This window comes from Ambystoma mexicanum, chromosome 2q (assembly GCF_040938575.1).
Source record: "Ambystoma mexicanum isolate Mex_15411 chromosome 2q, UKY_AmexF1_1, whole genome shotgun sequence".
Taxonomy (NCBI): Eukaryota; Metazoa; Chordata; class Amphibia; order Caudata; family Ambystomatidae; genus Ambystoma; species Ambystoma mexicanum.
The window spans coordinates 598,912,431-598,932,870 of NC_090924.1; the positions used below are offsets into that span (position 1 = coordinate 598,912,431).

A 20,440-nucleotide genomic window follows, 5' to 3' on the forward strand; every position below is an offset into this window, starting at 1 on the left:
GTTCGAAGCGAGATTGAATTTGAGAATAGGCTATTTTATTGATTATTTTCTATAAGAAGGGGACAGTAGTTGGGCATTCTGTCAAGGGCATTCTGTCAAGCTTTACAACGGTGATCTGTTCGGCCACACCTCACTCAAGGAGCTCCCTTCCAGATCCCTCGGTACCAGGATACAGTCACTACCAACGCCTCTCTGGAGGGTTGGGGAGCCCATGCAGGACATTCTCACGCCAGGGGCCTCTGGCTCCCGGAGAAAAAGGTGTTGCACATAAACGTCCTGCAACTATGGGCAGTCTTCTGGGCCCACAAGGCGTTCCAGCCTCAGCTACAGGGGAATTTGGTGCGGATCTTCACGGACAACACCACCACCATGTTTTACATTAGGAAACAGGACGGTACACGCTCCCCGGAAGCCCAGTCCCTATGGCACTGAGCCATTCAAGGCATGTTCCTCGTCCCCTTTCACCTGGCGGGCTTCAAGAACCTCATTGTGGACTCTCTCAGCAGGGAGCTGCGGTCCTACTGCGAGTGGGAGCTTCAGCAAGTGCAAGTGTTGCGCCTCTTCGGCGAGTGCGGGTCTTCCTCAGATCGACCTGTTGGCGACAGCTATCAACTGAAGTGTGAGAAGTTTGCCAGCAGATATCTTCAGCCGAGGAGTCTAGGGGATGCCTTCTCGTTCCCCTGGGAAGGGCTCTTCCTGTACGCCTCTCCCCCCACACCCACACCTGTTTTCGCTAATGCAACATGTGGTCAGCGAACTTGGAAGTTGCCACTGCAGGATGATCCTCATCGCACCAGCATTGCCAGGGCAGATCGTCTACTCAGACCTTTTCCATCTGTTGGTGGTTCCACCCATGCAATCACCTCCACTTCCCAACCTCCTCTGCAGAGAAGGATCAATCCTGCATCACCACCCGGCGTCTCTGAGCCTCACGGCCTGGCTCTTGCAGCCCTAGAATTTGGGCACTATTCACTGCCATTAGAATGGAAGAAGATCCTGGCCAAGGCCAGGGCTCCCTCTACGTTGGCTTGCTACAGGCACAAGTGGAAGTGCTTCACAGTGTGGTGCCAGGTGCAGAAGATCACGCTGTTGCTGCTAACTACTCCGCAGCTCCTCCCGTACCTGCCCTCGCTGGCCTCAGCTGGACTTGCCCATGCAGCCATCAAGGTCCATCAGCCCACCATATCCCGGTACTAACTAGTTCCTCAAGTGTCTCTTCAGCACTTTACCTCCCGACTTGAGAACTGAAGGTGGTCTTGTCTAAGCTCATGGGGCCCTCTATTTGAACCAATGCATCATGCCCCTTTAAAGATTCCATTGTGAAAGACTGCTTTCCAGATGGTGATCACCTCGGCCAGACGGTTCGGGGAGATTCAGGTCCTCTCCTGTAAGCAGCCGTATTTGTCATTCAAAGGCACTAACTCATCCTACCTTCATGCCGAAGGTTCCACTGCACTTTCATGTCAACAAGCCTTTGATTCTACCAGTTTTCTTCACAAACCTTTCTTCGCCTGCTGAAAAGGCGTTGCATTCTCTGGACGTTGCTCTTGCCCCGAAGTTCTCTGTGGCACACACTAAAGATGTTCGGAAGACGTCTCAGCTTATCGTCAATTTTGGACACAGGAAGGCCCTGTCTAAGGCTTCCATTTCCAGGTTGCATCATGCAGTCATCATCTGGCCAACAGACCACTTCCGGGCTGGCCAAGAGCCCACTCCGCCAGAGCCATCGCCGCAACGACCACGTTTTTCTCTGGTGTTACCCTGCTCGACATCTCCAGGGCTGCTATGTGAAGGTCTACCCACTCAGAATTCTACTGAATCTACAGGGATTCCAGGGAGATGTCCCAGGTCAGCCAAGCGTTGCTACACAACCGTAAGTGTATTGCTTCTGTGAGCCTTGCCACCTCCCATGGTTGTGTGCATGTACTACTGTATAATCATATTCATGAGCACGCAAATCCATGCAAGACCCCATGCTGGAGAAGGAACCAGTTACTTACCTGTACTCTTGTTCTCCAGCATGGGTCTTGCATGGATTCACATGCAAACCCTCCCTCCTTCCCCTCTCTGACATTTCTTGGTTCATACTGCCACTTGATGTGCGCTACCAAATCTGAGGTTGGCCACCAGGGGTGAAGCTAAGGACGAAGTGTTGTTGGTTGGGTGCAGTATGACCCAAAGGACACTGCTAGGGGTACACCGTTGTTTCATCAATGGCTATTTTTATGTTTTTTTTTAATGAAAATGTTCCACCGAAAAAACCCATTGGAAAATATAGGGGGGTGGGAAAGGGTAAATAAATGGGTCAGGGGGTCGAGAATAGTAAAGAAAATAATGGGGGAGCAGGGTATTGGGGGGCACCCCCTAAAAATAAAATCTTTAAAAAACATGTCCAAAAATAGACACCGATGGAAGAACATAGAAGAACCCAGTCAGCTATAGAGGAGATGAGCAGTTTACATTTTTAGCTAAACTGCCTTCTTTTACTGAGGGTTCCCGGCCTGATGACGGGGAAAATTCATGAGCATGTGGATTCATGCAAGACCCATGCTGGAGAACAGGAGTTACAGGTAAGTAACTAGTTCCTTGTCACCCACAGCAGTGTGTCAGGGTCCTTCCTTTCTCAGTGCCTTCAGTAGGCGGACCGGACAACAGCCTCCACATTGTCTCATGACACCTGCAGCAGGGTCCTATTAGATATTAGCACAGGTTGTTTCTAAAATGTACTTGTAGTGCCAGCTCATGGGGTTAACATTTCTTTTGCCCAAACTGCAGATTCAGGGTAGAACTATTCTTCAAAGGAGGAAGGCATTTTTAGAGGACACAAGCGCAAGATGCTGTTTTTCTGGGCCAAAGCGACTTCCTGTTGTTAAACTACCCACTCCCCTTCCTCACCAATTGTGTCCACTGCCAGATTTAATATTAATGTTCCATCAGTACTGTCACTATGGGACTGAATGCCTGCCGTTCGCGCTGGATCTCAGAAGTTATAATGAAGAGCATCCACTTCTGTTTGCGCTCAACAGCGCCCCCAATTTACTGAAGTATTAAGGTGTTGCTAGTTCTATGCTGTCCTTGGATATAATGGCCAAAGGATGTTTGATCATTTTTGATGGCACCATCATAGAGTGAATCCCAGATACCTTGATTATGGGATCTTTTTGACACCAATGAAAGTTGTCGATTGTCTTCATGGGGATCTGATTTGGGCAATGGCTCTGTCTACCGCTTCAGCTCTATTAGCAGATCTCCCATTGGCTGGTTTGATTTAGCTTGCAGGCACTTTCTTTTCCTTGTTGCGTTTTCTGCTCACACTACTAAAGGGCTCTAAAACCTATTTCTTCCATGGTTGTCACTAGAGTAGTTTAGTATCCTACTTGGGTAGAGAGCTAGTTGGGATACTCTTTTCATTTTTAATTTTTTAGTGAAAAGCTGTGCTACTTATTTTCCCCTACCGGTTGTTCTGAGTATTCTTCTTTACATTTTAGGGTAGTCTATTTCCACAACTCTCTGGGGATCTAACACCCTAGTGTGACTTCTGCTGCTAAAATGTTTGTGGATAAGTCCCCAAGGTTAGGAAGTCTGTGATCCCTTGATTTTGTATCACACCTGAACAGTTACCAGTCGATACCACAGGATTAAGGTTCAGGCACACATAATCAATGAAAGAAGTGCCTGTGGTTGTAAAAGTGTGGGCTGTTAGGATATCCACCCAGGTCCTGACGTTAATTTAGTTCTATCCATTAAATATCTCATTTACATGCCTGCTTTGTAGTGTCTGAGGGGGTTAACATTTATGATACTTTGCACTCCTCTTTGTCAATTTTTTCTTGGGGAATTATGAAAACTGACCACTATTAAAGGGCAAGGGGTGGGGGGATGATTGCTACCCCTGATGCTCACAACATTTGGTCACAGCAGAAATCTGTTCATTCCCAAGACAGGCCTTATGCAAACCATGAGGCCTAGCCACATCTGCCTCCAAGGAGATACCCCATCATATCTTTTGCTGGTCATTTTTTAAAAACTGGACCCTTTGGTCTCCGTGAGCGACACCTGACATTCCTTGTGGAATAACACAATCTCTTTCCCAATCCACAACTGCCAGTCCTTCTTTCCACCCTCTTCGATATACCTTGCTATATTCCTGGAAAGAAGAAAGTTTTCGCTCTGTCATTTTTAGATCAAAGATATACTTTACAGTAACCCCCTCACAAAGACTGTGTAGCCTTTGCAGATTGACCCACTGCTAGACTAATAGACCGGTTTTCCCCTGGAATCATCACATTGTAACTGCTGGTCACACTAGGATTTTGCTTTTTCTGGGTTATCATTATCTGGCCTTGCCCGAGGCCTTTGAATGCTGATACAGAACCTTTGACCGCAAAGTCTGCTTCTGCTTCATAATCCAGTCCCATTCTCTTTATTATTTTGGGAAGGCCTTTTGACTCCTGTAATATGGTGTTCTCCTTCTGACATATGTTGCTACAACAGAGACCTATCCTGCCCCTGCTTTGAGCCCATATTCAATCAGTAATTTAGGTCCATAGATGCCAGTAATTCGGTACATTTTTCTTCAGGAAAACACACAAGGTGTTTTCATATTTTGGTGTCAGACTATGGTCACTTTGTCCTATTCTTCTGAAGCAAGTTTCTTGCCTTTGCCCACATGTCTTAACAAAACATGCCAGAATTATTTTAGAGTAGATTTTGATTGTAAGTATTGTTAACAAACACTATTTAATTGAAAATTGTATTAGTTATTATAAGGTCCAATATGTTGTGCTCTTACATACCAATAATTATTTTTAATAGATGCTGACCATTACTTTGGATGAAAGTGACTGCTTTGCAGCTTGGGTTTCGGCTAAGGATGCTGGATTCAGCAGTCCAGATGGATCAGACCCAAAATGTGAGTTTTATGTAATTCATAGCCAGCAAATAGTAGTACTCATTATTCTATAGCATAATGTAACGTGTACGTTTTTCAAACTCTATTTCAATATCGAATATATCATTCCCTAATTTGCAATAATTTAAATGCTTATGCTTTCAGTGAAATTGCCTTTGATCCCACCCTGGCAGTTATGCGTCATAGGATGTTTAATATGACTGTCTTTCTTCCAATAGTTATTTCAACAGTAGTTTTGTTTTTTAATTGTGTGTTTGACAGAGCTTGGAAGTAGGCGACGGCAGAGCCGTTCAAAACATTTTCATTTTCTGGCTATCATTGGCATTAGTTGAAAATAGTTTTTGTGTTTATATATAGAATTTATTGTAAATATGTGTGTGGTGATACAATAGACTTGACAAACGGAAAACCTCAGTGCAATATAATAAAAATCTAAATCCTCTCGGAAGCAATACCTCTTCCAGAGATCCACTGAAGGCTAAGAACACATAGGTATCACAGTACAGCCAATGCAGCACAAATCGGAACTATCGAGCTAAAGCGGTAAGTCAAATGGAGCAAGCAAGGAACTCCCATCATGGGTATGCAAGCAGGTCAACAAAAAATCTTTGACCAGCGCTTGGAGGAACAGTTGGAGTGGCAACATCCACCTAAACCTTTAAAGCACTACAAAAAACATGTAGCCTTCCTGGGTTTGACAGTAGCAGGGGAAGCATGCACCTCATGTACATCGTCCTGCAAAGTTGGACAATCAAGCCATCCTCAAATGCTTGCAGACCACTCTTAAGAATGATCTGTTAACCCTTAATAAAATGGGAAATCTACTGTGATCTGGGATACATAATGTCGCCAGATCAGAATACCACGTTTTGTACTTTTGGGACAAGCAACGAAACGTGCAGCATTTTTTTATTGTCTCACTTTTAGAAACATTTCAGGAAAGCGATAATTTACATTTTGAGTAGGGAAAATTAGAAAAAAAAGACCAAAACATGGGTATTTTTACCTTTTGGGTGATTTTATTCCTAAAACCTGTTTTATGAGGGTTGCTCACCTATCAGTGGTTATAAGTCCAAGTTGAGGCATGTATAGAATCCCTAATGGGCTCCAGCTCCTTATGCTAATTTCCTAAATCAATTTTTAGAACTCCATTTCGAGTGAAGGTCTGGACTCCCTTTCAAAATTGACTGCCATTTAACTTCTTTTGCTTGGTTTTAAAGATGTTCAATTGGTAAATTTTATATTGAATTGTATGCATCATGGTACTAAAGGTCCTGGTTATCTATGTTGCATGTTAATCTAAAGTGGACATCATGAAGCCCACAACACATTAAAACAGCTTCTAGCACATCTGTAACAAACAAAAAGGGCACACCCAACACAATTGTTTTGTAAATCCTTGTGTTTGGAAAACCTAATACAATAAGATGCAGGTAACAATATCTGATCACTTCCACCTCCCACCATGAATCCTAAACAATGCAGCACCTCCAGAAAGTATTGATAGCTCCCAGCCCAAGTTGCACTGAAACCTTTAAACTAAACTAAATCATCGCTTTCTCCTATACAATGCAAAATGGATTGCCGCCTAGCCTTGATTCTCAAACTCCACACCCTTGTAATCCTCTTCAATGCCAGATCTATTCAAACTTTCAATGGCATACCATATGTGAATCGCCAACCATGTCATAGTTGTTCTCTAAATCTCAACCTAATGAATAGCTGACTTTTTCCATGAAAAATGTCTAACTGGTCCTTCACCGCACTAATATGGGAGTGACGGTACCAGAACTATTAACCTGAATTGTTTATATACATTCTGGAAGCACTACAGAACCTCTTGACAACAGCTACCTGCAACAGACAGGCAATGATGTGTTGACAATCAAAACAACCTATCAAATTTAAAGTGAAGACATTTAAACACTGCTTACTCAGAATCATGGACTCGAAAAACTGCATATCTTTTGGGGCCCTCAGTATCCATTGGGGCACAGATCGTCTCTCCTGTAAATTATGTCATGGCCTTCTTTTAAAAAAAAAGACCTTACTTCATTGTGCCAAATACCAGAGTAACCAAGGGGGTACAAATGCTGTTTTTCTTTTAATGGTTTGTTCCTTTTTTATTATTGCTAATTTGAAGCTCCTACAATACAAAGATGCCATCAAGAGGGCTGGTCTAATCACCTACAAATCCACTTTACAGTTTATTTTATTGTATTTGTTTTGATTCCATTTAAACTTTTATACAGCAAGGGCCCTGATCAGAGGCTCTCGGATCACATTACAAATTTCAATGGGAGTTGGTGAAAAATGTTTGTTTTCAGGATAGGAAGGTTAGGCTAGCATGGGTGGTGGTCTGGCTGCACTAGCTCTGGGAAAAAGGTAGGTTTTTGAGGCTTTTGCAGAAGGTGATGAAGGAAGGTGCAGGATTAATGTTGGAAGGGAAGGCATGCCAGGCTTTGGGTGCACATTGGGTGAAGGCTTGTTTTTCTGTACGCTTGCAAAGTGGAATGTGCTGGAGATTCGGACTGGCTCGTTTGGTGTTTGCGTGGGTGATGGATTTCAGTTTTTTGGGGTTTTGTGACAAAGGGCCTTCTATAGGAGTCCTTTGAAAGGAATTCTCTGGGGTATTTGGAACCAGTGGGGCTCGGGTACACACGAGTGTTTGGATAAATGTAGAATGTGTCTTGCTGCTGCATTCCGCATTAGCTTGCAGAGGGACAAAAGGGGGGTGTGAGTCCAGTGAGGATTGTGTTTCCGTATTCCAGCTAGGCTAGAGCTAGTACCTCGAATGCGGGACAGAAGTATAGGCGGTATAGTTGTAGGTTGTATGTTTTGGTGATGGTTCTTATGTGGTGTGTGAAGGATAGTTACAGGTCCATGGTGAAGACTAGGGATTTGACTGATGTGTAAGGGATATGTGTGGGATGTCCATTGTGAGTTCTTTGATCCGGGAAGGAGGCTTGTGTGTTCTGGTTTGTGTCTGGCAGATCAGATGAGGAGGTATTCTATGTTGTACTGGTTGAGTTTGAGTAAGTGCGTGTTGTGATGAATCTAGCAATGTCGCCGCTATTTGTCCTGGGAGCGTCTCTCCCCAAATGGGCAGGGAAGAGCAACCGCTACCTGATCACGACCATGGGGTTGGCCGCTCGAACAAGGGCCATGTAGGGATGACGACAATCCTAATGGGAGTAAAGTGGACTCAGTGGTTGGAGCGCGGTATTCCGACCAGTCTAAGGACCTTTAAACCACTGTCCTATAGCCTTAAGAACAGTTCCCTCCCCTAATAGACTCATAAATTATACCCCTCTTACCATTCCCCTAAAAAGTCCTAGGACGAGGCAGAATAAGTGTCGCCTCAATGAAGATCACTTTCTCAGTACTGTGACAAGGGAGATGAATGATGGTCGCTGCTTCTAATGAGAACCACTGTCAGCAGTCTAGTCTCTTTGTAAGAACTGAGACGTGAAATAGGCGAGGTGCAACGATGATCACTCCTAATGAGAACCACTTTCAGCGGTCTAGTCTTTCCCCAAATCCTATTGGCCAGAGCCAATAGAAAAGCATACTTGGACAGGGTGTTACAGGCCATGAAAAGGGCCAACCTCACTATCAAGACAACCAAGTGCCAGATAGCACAGGGGAAGGTTACCTACCTTGGTTGTGAGGTAGAAGGGGGCCAAATCCAACCTCTCCCATGTAAAGTACTAGCTGTAGAGGACTGGGAGACTCCCTTTACTCAAACCCAGGTGAGAGCTTTTTTGGGCCTCACTGGGTACTACCGAAACTTCATGGCAGACTATGGCACCATAGCTGCACCTCTTAACAGCTTTGACCTCACCCAAGCAGCCTAAGAAGGTTCATTGGAGTGAAGACTGTCAAAGGTTGAAAGAAAGTCTGTGCAGGGCATCCGTCTTCTGTGCCCCTGACTACAGCAAACTCTTCATTGTGCAAACTGATATCATGTCACACTGGAATTGGAGCTGTCTTGTCCCAGACGACAAAGGGAGTGAACACCCCATAATTTTTCATCGGTAGGCAACTCAAGGTTAGGGAACTTAGGTGGGCCACTGTTGAAAAGGAATGTTTTAATATAATTTGGACACTTGGGCATATTAGACCTTACTTTACAGGGTCTGCCTTTAAGGTCGAAACTGACCATAAGCCCTTAAAGTGGTTTATGCAGATGAATGGTGAAAACCCCAAACTGCTCAGGTGGTCAATTAGCCTGCAAGGGCTAGACTTGAGCATAGGTCAGGGAAGAGTCATGACAATGTAGATGGCCTTTCCAGAAGGGATGTTGGCTGTCTGAGGGTAACGATCTTGTGGGAGATCAGTTGCCCTAACCTCAGTCTGGGGGGCGCATGTGATGCTGGAAATGTCTTATGAAGGGACAGGGCCTCCTAGTCATTGTCCTACCACTTCTCTGCGTGTGTTTTCTCTGTTTTCTGCCAGTGAGGTCCAGCCTGGACCTCTGGCAGTTCTGCTAGTCATTTTATCTTTTGGTGAATAACACCGATAGGATACCCTTATAGCACCCATGGGTGAAGGGGTACACCCTTGTACGCTTTTTGTGTTTTTGGGCAATTGTCTGTTGCCCACGGAGCTAGGTATGGGCTGGTGGTAGCTACATGCTGACTTGGCAGTGACTCTGAGTGTCCTCCATTTTGGGACACCCAGACCCTGTCATAGGAATCAACGCATTCCTACACAAAGGCAAGATGGCCCTTGTGGCCTCTTGGTTTCTATTGCCTTGTACCTTGTTTCCCAAATTCCTGGGAAGCCCCGTCTCTGTTGCCTTCCTCCTGAGTGGCTGTTGGGTGGAAACACCATATATGGCTCTGGGACTGCCTCCTGTCAGACTGGCTGGATCCTTCCCAGGGGCTGTGTGTTGTGGGTACACCCTAGGGGTGGGACCTCTATGAATGGAGTCTGAAGTGAACTCACATTCTGTGTTATGAGTGTCTGGTTTCTGTGTGTGTGACGCAATGAATGAGACAGCCCTGACTGAAACTGACATGAATGCAGTGTAGAGTGCTGAAAGGCTGGGCACTTACCCCAATCCACATTTTTCCTTATGTGCGTCGGGGTGGAGTGAATGGCCTGAATGCCTGTGAGCCTGATTGACTGCCTGCCCTTCTGTGTGATTGGCTGACTGAGCCTCGCTCAGCCAGAGTGAATGGGGAACAGATGTGTATATCTGGGGACCTCTCACTCCAATTTGTTCAGAAGCTGAAGCGGAAGCAAGAAGAAGCTGTTCCTTGAAGCCCAGCTGGAGGAGAAGTCTGCTGCTGCATTTCTTCACTGTACTAAGTTGGTGTGTCTCCCAAAGACTGGTTGAGAGAGGACCTGCGAAGGAGACCTCTCCCCGAGCTACGAGGCACCATCGTGCAACCTGCTACTCTTCATCCGAAGTGCCCTGGAAGCCAGTCCTGTGTGCCTGCAGTCTGGAGAAGAGGTCTTCGTGAGCCCTGAAGAGGAGTGCCCGGACATCTCAAGTCGAAGTCCATTGATGTCACCCAGGGTCCTGAACTGCATTTCATGAACGCTGAATGCCGTTGGGGTCTACCGCCCAGAAGAGAGGACACCCTGACATAGTGCTGCTGGACACCCGTAGTTGCGAAAGTTCCAAACTGCCTAACTCATGGTGGCAACAGTAAAGACAGACGCAAGTGATCCAGTTTAAGGGTGTTTATTGAATTATTAATGAAGGGTAGAAAAATGCCTAACCTAACCTTAATCTAAGATGGGAGCAAGCGTCGACCATCAAATGAAAAATGAAGCAGGCCTAGTGGCGTTGTGTCAAAATAAAAGGGCCTATACTAAGAAAAACCTATTGCCAATTCCTTACAACTAATCACAGAAAGAATGTTGGATAGGGTATCAAAATAAAGGAAACCGTGTTTAAATAATATGTCAGGATGTGGTTGCCTTGAAGTCTCCCTTCCCCACGTTTATAGCACAGGACAAGGTGGGACTTTGGAGCACAGCACACGCTCAAGCCTTCCCAGCACGAGTGAACAGTTTTGTATCAGCTATCCGGTTCTTCAATGGTTAAGTCTCTTTTCAATAAAAGTACCTCGCCTTTTTGTTCTGTTCTACGGATACTTTGGTGATGGCTTCACCTCTGGGTCCCCCTCTTCTGGGCGCAGACCCCTCAGTAATTGTATGCAATACATTCACCAGACAGTTCCCTTCTCAGTGAACTTTGGGTGATGGCTTTCCACCCCTGGATCTCCTTCGGCCGGGCTAGGATCCCAAATGACAAGGGGGAACTTCCATCCCCCTTGTTTTGCAATACTTCTTGCTTTCACAAATCTTAATGTATTTTTAAATAGGTTTTTTCAGACTTTGGCCCTCGTTGTCGGTTTCCCTCTGCCGGGTTCACTCTCACCGATTTTTTTGCCGATATACAGTTCATGTACTAACTTTCACCATGCCGGATTCACTTCCCTTAGCTTTCGCAATCATCTGCCGGTCAACGACTTTCGACGGTATAGATGATTTTACAAGCCCCCTGCATGACCACTTTAACCTCTTCACGCCTTTTCCATTGGGCTTCTGGTTTGGGTAGTTTCTACCATCGGGTAATCGCCCAGAGTTTCCTGCTTGAGCACCCACGTGGTGCCGGGCTCATCTGTTTCTGATTTTCCCCCGTTTCCTCAATCGTATCTTTGATTCTTTCAAAGTTCAAATTAGCTGTTGGCTACTTTTCGTTCAACACAGTTCGGTTTTCTTATCGATTCTCCCCTCGACTCACCGGCTGTGATGAACCGCTTGCCTTTCTTTATCCGTGGAGTCAAGGTTGGTACCACTGAGACCAGCGTCCTTCCACAGCTTGATTATCAGCAGAGGAGGGTCTTTCATACCGTAGACATCTGCTGCAACACACACTGGCTATTGTTTGCGGTCTTATGCTTCCTTCTGTGGAGGATTCACAGGCTTTGGTTGGAAAGGGCAAGGTCGCTTCTCTCCTTGTCACCCCCTCGGTACGCGCTGTCTCTTTCTCCTCCTCTTGAACTGCCGTGCTAAGTTAGCTCTCGTATTGTGTGGTCGGCCTTGCTTGTATTGTGCTCCCTCCACTCCACTTTTTTTTATACCTTTGTGGAAGGGAAAGGGCCGTCGGATGTGCAGGATTCTGATCTATTTCCTGACTTTGCCTGACCCTGGTATTGGGACAGGTCAGGTAAACGGCCCTGGTGTTAGTCCGTTGTTTTTCGTGTTGTGCGAAAGTGTTTGTTTGGAAAGTGCGCTGGGCAGTGTTTTGGAATGCCCTATGTGGTAGGATGGGGAAAAGGATGGGGAAAAGGTGTTGAAAGAAGAAGGGGATACCATGTCTCGCCTGTCGGTGTCCCACTGTCCAAGGACCCCGCATCCAGGTGATCCTCCCTCACTGGTCCACCCCCAGGAACTGGATCCAATAGCGATGGCCGTGACCTTGGCCACCTGGATGACAGACAGTTCCCCAAGGACTAGCCAAGGAGACACCTTCAGGTTTCTCATAGCACATTTCAAGGGACATCCTTGCCATCATCACTGACCACTTATTCCTGCCGAAGGGAGTCCAGAGTCGCTCAGTGTAGAGGAAGGTCAGTCAGTGGGTTTCCTGCCACCAGAAGCTAACTAAGACGTCCTGAGGGTCCAGGCTTGTTGAAGGTCCGTGGTCCACTTCAGTGGTTGAGTCCAGGTCACCAGACGCCGTCCAGATGTCCGTCCTGCGGCTGCAACACCAAAGAACCTAAAGTCAGAAAAACGTGACATTCCGAAACAGACACCAAAAGAGATCTATGCACCTGTCGCTGCCTGAAGTCATCAAAGGGTTCCAGCAGTCTTGCTCTGATCTGCCAACCCTTTAAGGAGCCCACAGAAAGTTTCATCTTCACAGGACTTCTACAGTCTGAGAAATTGTCGACCGAAGGGCAAAACTGCAGAACTTCAGAAGACTTTGGTTCAATTTTCTCGTGAACTCAGCATCCCAATGGCTCCTTCTACCAAGTGGGGATCCATCCTCGGATGGAATCGTCAAGTGAAACCGAGAAACTCTGCCACTTCACCTGCCAAAGCGCCAAAGGTACTGTGATGAGGAAGAGCATCTTCCAGACTCGGGAGCGTCCAGGGGTCCTAGATTCGTCTTGGATCTTGTTCTCCTGTGGCCTTTCAGGTACTTTGGGGTTTTAGAACCTTTTTTAAAAGAAAGCAGAAGGTTATTGAACGTTATTGGACTGGGCTGTAAAAGACAAGATAAGTTTCGCCCTAACTTTTCCATTACCGGTTGCCCAGACCGGGGGGAGGGAGGGGTCTTCACACAGAATTGCATATCTAGTCTAAAGAAAACATTCTGCCACTGTTCGCAACTAACCTGCCTTTCCTCCCTATTCTGTGCTGTTATAGCTCACATAAGAATTCAAATGCCTATTTAAAACTGTCTGCAGTCAGTGTATCTATTACTGAATTAAAGTGTTGTGTAGTACCACATAGAGTGTATATATTTGACATTTTTTGAATAGGTATTGCAAGTACAAAGTGATTTTTTATGTTTATACTTGTAGGGGTAGAAACCTTATTTTATATAAACAAGCTGTGTTATCACCTAACATAGTGTGTGGACATTCCTTTGTGGGGCCTTTGGGGTAACACTATACTTAAGAACCAGCCTGCATCACCTTCTGAAAGCTTAAGCTTGTTGCTCGTCCATTGCTACTAAATTGAGCCCTGGCTGGGGTTTTCTGTGCCTTTACCCCACCATATAGAGGGCAAAAGTACGACCTCCCCCCGCAAGCCCCCTTCCAGTCTTTACAATCGGTCTGGACAAAGAAGTTGAGTTGGAGATCCGCACTCACATAAGAGACTGAAATAAGAAGGTTAAAACCCTGTGAGCGAAGAGGGGGAGTTCTACACTGTGTAGCAGACGTGCCAAGCCAATCGGACACAAGAACTGTGAAGCTAACAATACATCTTGAACTATATTGTGACTTAAGATAAGAGGAACTCTAGCACATCCCTAGCAATTGGAAAGTTGCATCACTTTTTACCACCAGTGAAACTTGGAACATTTCTATTTGAAAACACAGTGAACACATTACTTTTCGAAGAGTCATGCTCACACAGTTATCTTAGGTTATAAGTGTTAGGGACGGAAGTAGGTTTTGGGAACAAAACATTGACAGACTTTTTAGTTTCAGACTTCCTGACAAAACCATTAGTTTCTTTTGAGGTAGAGAGATTCCTCTTGGCTTTAGGGATAGGGAGGCGTTTTTCCAACCTCATTGTTATTAATAAAAGTCTATATCCAACAATATGCCACCATTGTGTCAGAGCCTTGCTTCTGCACCCTTACATCAGAAATACATTTCTCAGGCCCCTCAGAACTCCCCTTGGTTGGTTTGTGCTCCTTCTCTAGTCTTGGTGAATCTAGCATATTTCTTGGAAATATTTGCTCCCCACCAGTTGAATAAATTCACTAGCCGCTACTGTGTATGTGTATGGGGTTGTGGAGTGAGTGTGAGTGAATGAGTCTATGTATATTTTTTTATATTGGAGATCTTTGTAGTGGATTAGACTGTGTAGGCGGAATGTTGGGGATAATTGGAATGTGGCAGGGTTTGAATCTTTGCCTCTGTGTGTGCGCTTGTGTAGAGTGGTAGCTCAGGAGAAAGCATGTCTATGTAAATTGTTGCCTCAGTGGATCTGGGATTGAGTGTAATGTGAATGTTCTGTGTATATGTTTGCAATTGTTGTCCTGTTTGTGGTACCCAATAACATATAGCTCTGTCCGTCCAGTTGATTGAACACCTTGGAGAAAACGCTTTAAATTCCCAAGTTAACCTGGAAGAAATTCAGCAGCAAACACACACATGGGGAATAACAATCTAGTCCTTTTTTCAGTATTTTAAGGAGCAGGATTACATGATTGAGGTAAGAAGCGTCAGATAGGATTGTTAGGGGATAAATCACTGGGCCGGGAGGGGTGGAAGGATTAGAATTCTAATTAATTCAATCTCTTTATTAAGATTTTAAAACGCCATTGTTATAGCTCGTTAACATTGAAGTATCACCAGTGACACCTTGGAGGACACCAACAGATGTCTAAAAATATGTTGTTGCCCAAAGGAGAGCTCTCCAATTGGCTGCTGGAGGCAGCCATCTTTCCCACTGCCTTGAATGAGGCTTTATCTCGTGTTACAAAGTCTAAGTTATAGATTTGTTTGTTCACTACACGGCACTAACTGCAATTTTGAAAGACGCATCTGCTGTTACAAAGTATTGACAATGATCTTGACTACAGGAAAGATTTTTTTAGCTCAGAAGGGCAGTGTTAAAATTCTGTAATTATCTTTTTTGCTCAAAGTCCTTTGCTTTATCGCTCTTCATCTGTTCATCTCTTTTCTTCTTATTATTAACAAGCACTCCACCACTTTCAATGTTCTAGTTGTCATCAGTGCAAATATAGAGTGGATGATGCATTTGGAAATCTTGCAAGTTTTACATATAGTTTTACAGATTGATCGACTTCTGGTGAAGCCGTAGAATGTCTCTGATGTTTCTTGAAGACCCTGTCTCTGGTGTATTTATTTTGGATAAGGACATTGACTCCCAAAAAGATCTCTGCTGCAACTGCGTGTCTGTCTCCCTCTTTGATGAAGCAAAGGAAACCGGTTTTCAGGTCTCGCAAAATTCTACGAGAAGTTCATACATTTGTTTGCTAAGAAAGCCCTATATATCACACAACGTTTGAACAAATGACCCACAGATCTGTGGACTTGCCTTCTGTGACTTGGAGACCCTTTACCCTAGTTCCTATCCTTTGTCAAGCAGACACCAACACATCTTTCATCTTTTAAGCTTATGCTCAAGAAGGAGCAATATTTTGCAAACTCGGAAGAACATGCTGAAACATCCAGTACCACATTTATCTAAGACCTTGCAGAGTAGTGAACCCCAATATTCCACGCTTGCAATGAATGGCGATGCTTTCTTCTTGGCACCAAATGCACAGTAAAGATCAGGATGGATCACCAGAACTTGTAAACTCCACATCTAGAGTGCAGAAATAGCCACCGCTACTTTGTAGGTAAAACGGTAATCCTACTGAGCAATCGGGGAGCCTTTAGTGTTCTAGCTGATACCTTGTCCAGGGAAGGCTCTATTGAACCTGCAGAACCTTAACACAGAGAGTGAGTGTCAGTCATTTTTCAAATAACCTCCCTCATGGTCAAGATCCAAGAAGCCACGCATGTTACAAACGAGGACAATATTTCAGTTCCGCTTCATACCACATCAAGGTTAGTGTTTGTATGAGAAAGGCTGTTCTTACCAACTGGTCAACTGCAACAGGAAGGTCCTACAACTGTATCATGATAGTCTCCCGGCGGGACATAAAGAATCAAATCACATTAAAGTTATTAAAGAAAAGCTGTTGGTGGCCTACCAGGAGCAAGGGTGTAAATGAACATGTACAATCCTGTCCCAGATGTGCTCAAAACAAAAACCCCAATTGCCAACCAATGGGTAAGATTAGTCTCCCCATTATTATTTCTACTCCCCATGATGAAACTGGCTAAATAATAATAATAATAATGTCTGAGTATCCAATTTTTGTATTGGAATAGTTGTGAGAAAATTAGGCTTCTGGTTTAAATTAGGACAAAGCCCTGTGCTTGAAACATTGATTATGGATAAAATCTCTGAGATCCATGACCTTTCTTTGTTCCTATACGATTTCAAGGATGGCTCCAAGTTACCCAATGCCTTTCTCTCTTGAATAAGAAGCCTACTGACTAGACTAGTTTAGGGAGTAGGCACCCCAGGGTACATTATCTGGTTGCATAGACACAGCATTGTCAGAAAGACATGAGAAAAACCTGACCAGACAAAGACATTATTATAATTACAATTGTTTATTTATAATGCACCTAATACCAGAGAACCAGTTTCTAAGCTCTGGCCCAGGATTCAAACCTGTGTTGCTCTCTGTCGCCTTACTTCCAAGACGAGCGTGTTGCCCCTGAGCTATCCTCCCCGGCCATTTCTGAAACACTAGTTGCTTATTTGGATTTCACAGTAATGGTGCCCTAATAAAGTGATGAGGGATTTCTCTAAGGGCCACAATGATGAACTAGAAACATCCCCAAGGATAGGTCTCTGTAGCATCCCACTTTCGTAAGGGATGGTTGATTTTAGTGAAAAGAAAGCATCTGCCAAGTTCCCTTTCCTGGGTAATGCTTATATGCGTTTGGTGCTCGCAAGGCTTCCTAGAACCTTCTGTAGAGATCTTCTGGCAATAGGGTTGACTGGTCATATTTGGGGGTTCCACCATATACCTTGACTTTGGAGGGCACTGAATCCACATGCATAAGCAAATTTGGCTCCACAGAGAAATGTCTCTAAAACAAATTTAAAAAATAGTGTCTTTCTGGATCTCTCACCATTGTAACTTGGTCTTTGGCTCTGCGCTGCTCTGATAAACTGAGGCCTTATGGATGTTTGGCTTTTTTTGTAATTTTGATTTTGCCATAATGACGTGGAGGTGTCTCAAGCACTCTTCTTGGAGATGGAGTCTCCTTGTGAGAGTCTTCCAAAGGTGGTGATTGTTGGCGTAATGTCTGTGCTGAGTCTAGATGAATTACCTGCCTTAGGGTCCTGAACCCATTCCCAAGCCTGTCTTTGTGTCCTCTTTGACAGGCTGACCTATGGGCCTTTTTCTAAATCTAACCTCTTCTAGCCTCCTTGTACGTATGGTCTTGTATCTTTTCCCACTTTGTCCAGACAACGGATAGACTGTCACTCTGTCCTTCTGCCTCCCGGGGATTTGCCACTGTTGTCCTGTCTTATGTCTTGTTCCTTCTCCACACCTCAAACTAAAGGCCTGTCCTTGCCCATTCCCCTCATTTCTTTCTTCAGATGCTTCTCTTACTGTCTCAATTGGTATGCTTTTCTTGGTCCTGGTCAGTCTTTCTCTCTCTCTCTCTTTTTGTGTCTTTCTCTGTCTTGGTCTGGCTGTTTCTGGCTCTCGTTCTCCCCTTCATTCAACCTCTATTGCTCTCTCCTCTAATGGATTCCTTCCATGGATTCATCTATTTTATTCTCAGTGGAACTGTTTTTCTGAATTTTTTCGCAACCACGGGTCGCAGCTCCGCCCAACGCCTCTACAAGCTCTGCACCAGACACATCATCCGGGCATGTATATATGGCAGCTCTGAGCCTTGTGACCTCAGTTCCTATTTTTTGCACACAGTTTGCTTTGGAAACGCGCTGTTTGTTTTTGCGATGAGAATACCCAAACCCGGTAACGCCTCTGGTTTTAAACCATGCGTGGATTGCGGCCGGCAGATGTCGGTATAAGAACCCCACATGATTTGTCTTTAAAGCCTGGGGTAGAAACACGATACCGAGGGATGCCAATCCATGCATCCCAAGGCCCTCCGAGAAAGAGTGGCAAACCCTTCACCTGCTTCCTCAAGGATATAGACGAAGTTGCGCATCTCACATTCGGTCACAGGGTGCAGAGTGCCAGTCCAAGGACAGTTTATCCCTGTGCAAGGAGAAAGTAAAAAAGCACTGCAGGAGGCCTCACTCCCCGAGTGGATTTTCCCACCATCACTCTTCATCCAAGAAGAGGAGTCACCATTCCAAGCCCCCCCCCCCAAAGAACCAGCGCCACAGATAACATTCCCCACCCAATCCTCCACTCAGAGAATTGTGAAAGCTTCCGCTTGACGGTGCTTCACATCCTCGCCAACCACGGGTGGCTCCCGCCCAGCTTCTTTGGTTCCAGTGGGACGTACCACATTCCCTCAGAACAACTGAGCTCCCAAAGTGGAACCCTCCCGTATGCCTTTAGGCTTGTGCCTGATCCCAAAGGGCGATGACTCCTCCCAGTGCTGTGAGAAACCAAAGGGTCTCTCCCCCGCTAGTCCTCAGGGACTTGTTATCCAGGTGGCCAAGACACTGCCATTGCTTTTGGATCCAGTTCGTATGGAGTGGACCAGTGCGGGAGGATCACCTGGGTGAGGGGTCTTCGGGTAGTGTGGGTGAGATGCGGTATTCCCCCTTTTCCCGTACCCATGACCCATTCTATTTTGTAGGATCCCAACATCCCAACCACCCCCCTTTTCTACACAAACACTGGGCTGAGGAAGAGGGCGATTGAGAGTAAAGAGGCTAACCCTTACACATCTCATTAGACATGTCCCGCTAATCGAGTCAGGCAAAGTCAGGCACTTGACTTCAAATACATACATCTGATACCCATTAGCTCTCCCCACACGAATAAAAGGCGGAACATTGAGACACACTCTGAGCAGGGTGGAACACGAGAAGGAGCAGAACTTCTGGGCCGAAGGCGAACCTACTGGTGCAGAACAACCGACCGAGGGACTAGAGCAAAGGGTAGGAAAACCCAGGAGATCCCTGCAGGAGTTTGTTTCCTCCAAAGAGCTGTGAAAGATACGTGAAGAAAGCCAAATCCCAGACAAGACGACTGCATTGTGTTTCAATAGCACCAGCGACCCTCCCGGGTGAACTGTAGAGTTGGGGAGGCGAGGTCAAGCCTGCAGTATTACCCTTGACTCGTGAATTAAAACAGAAAAGAACAACGGAATGCACTCAGCCGGTGCATTGGCGAGCAACAATAAAGGCCGGTGTGTGTTTAGGAAAGATTGAAAGTGCAATAGTATATCTCACAATTGAAGGATGCACGCATGTGGATGAGACACAAATGAAGGCAGACCTGTGGGGAACTTTTTAATTACTGATAACTGTGAAGCCAGTGATCCGGGGAAAGGAAGTAGCCCACCCAAAAGTCTCTGTGAAAGGGAAATGTGTTGTCATCAAGCGACAAAGTGAATGAACTTTAAAATGCATAATGATCCAGATTAACCCTGAGAAAAGGGGAAGTGAAAAGGTGAATGTTGAACTTTTGCGCTTCTGATGCTGAATTACCGTCTGAGCTGAAGGGAAAGTCGAAGTGGTCCTGCTAAGGTCTGTAGTAAAAACCTTGCACATTTGAAAATCTTCGACATCAGGAAAAGGTCTGAGCCCGACTGAGGGAGACCGAAAATGTGATTAGGGGAAGGGAACCCTTACAGAATGTGAATTAGCTTGGGGAAGGGAACACCTGCAGGTGCTGTGATTGAAAGGTCTGAGCCCAATCGAGCAAGACCTGCATGAGCCTTTGTTGAACGGTGAAAGAAAGCTGAAATAAGTGACTTTAACGTGGAAGGTCAAGCGGGCCTCGATCCACATTTTGAACTGCATTTGTTTTGAGAACATGAGCCAGAGTATGGCGTCCTGTTTACGGGGACCACCTTACTCAGTGCTGTCCAATGTGGGAAGGAAAGCTGACGCAGCCGCATCGATTCTTTGTTTTGACACTGATTTTCCTTTACATACATATTCCCCTTTACACACGTTTTGTATAAGAGATAGGGCAGGCATTAGGTTTTGTTAGTATAGTACATCTTTCATTTGACAGAGGCGGACTAGGACAGTGTTTTGTTATTATTTGATGTTAGAGACTACTCCCAT

At 45.3% G+C, this 20,440-nt stretch overlaps 1 protein-coding gene across 1 annotated transcript in view; it reads left to right on the forward strand.

Annotated features, from left to right (window-relative positions):
- The window catches only part of WDR48 (WD repeat domain 48), a 1,182,842-nt gene that overhangs the window by 754,585 nt on the left and 407,817 nt on the right, over positions 1 to 20,440 (forward strand). The window contains exon 13 of the mRNA XM_069647743.1: positions 4,816 to 4,912. Coding sequence (XP_069503844.1) covers positions 4,816 to 4,912 — 97 coding nt within the window. The remainder of the gene's footprint in view (positions 1 to 4,815; positions 4,913 to 20,440) is intronic.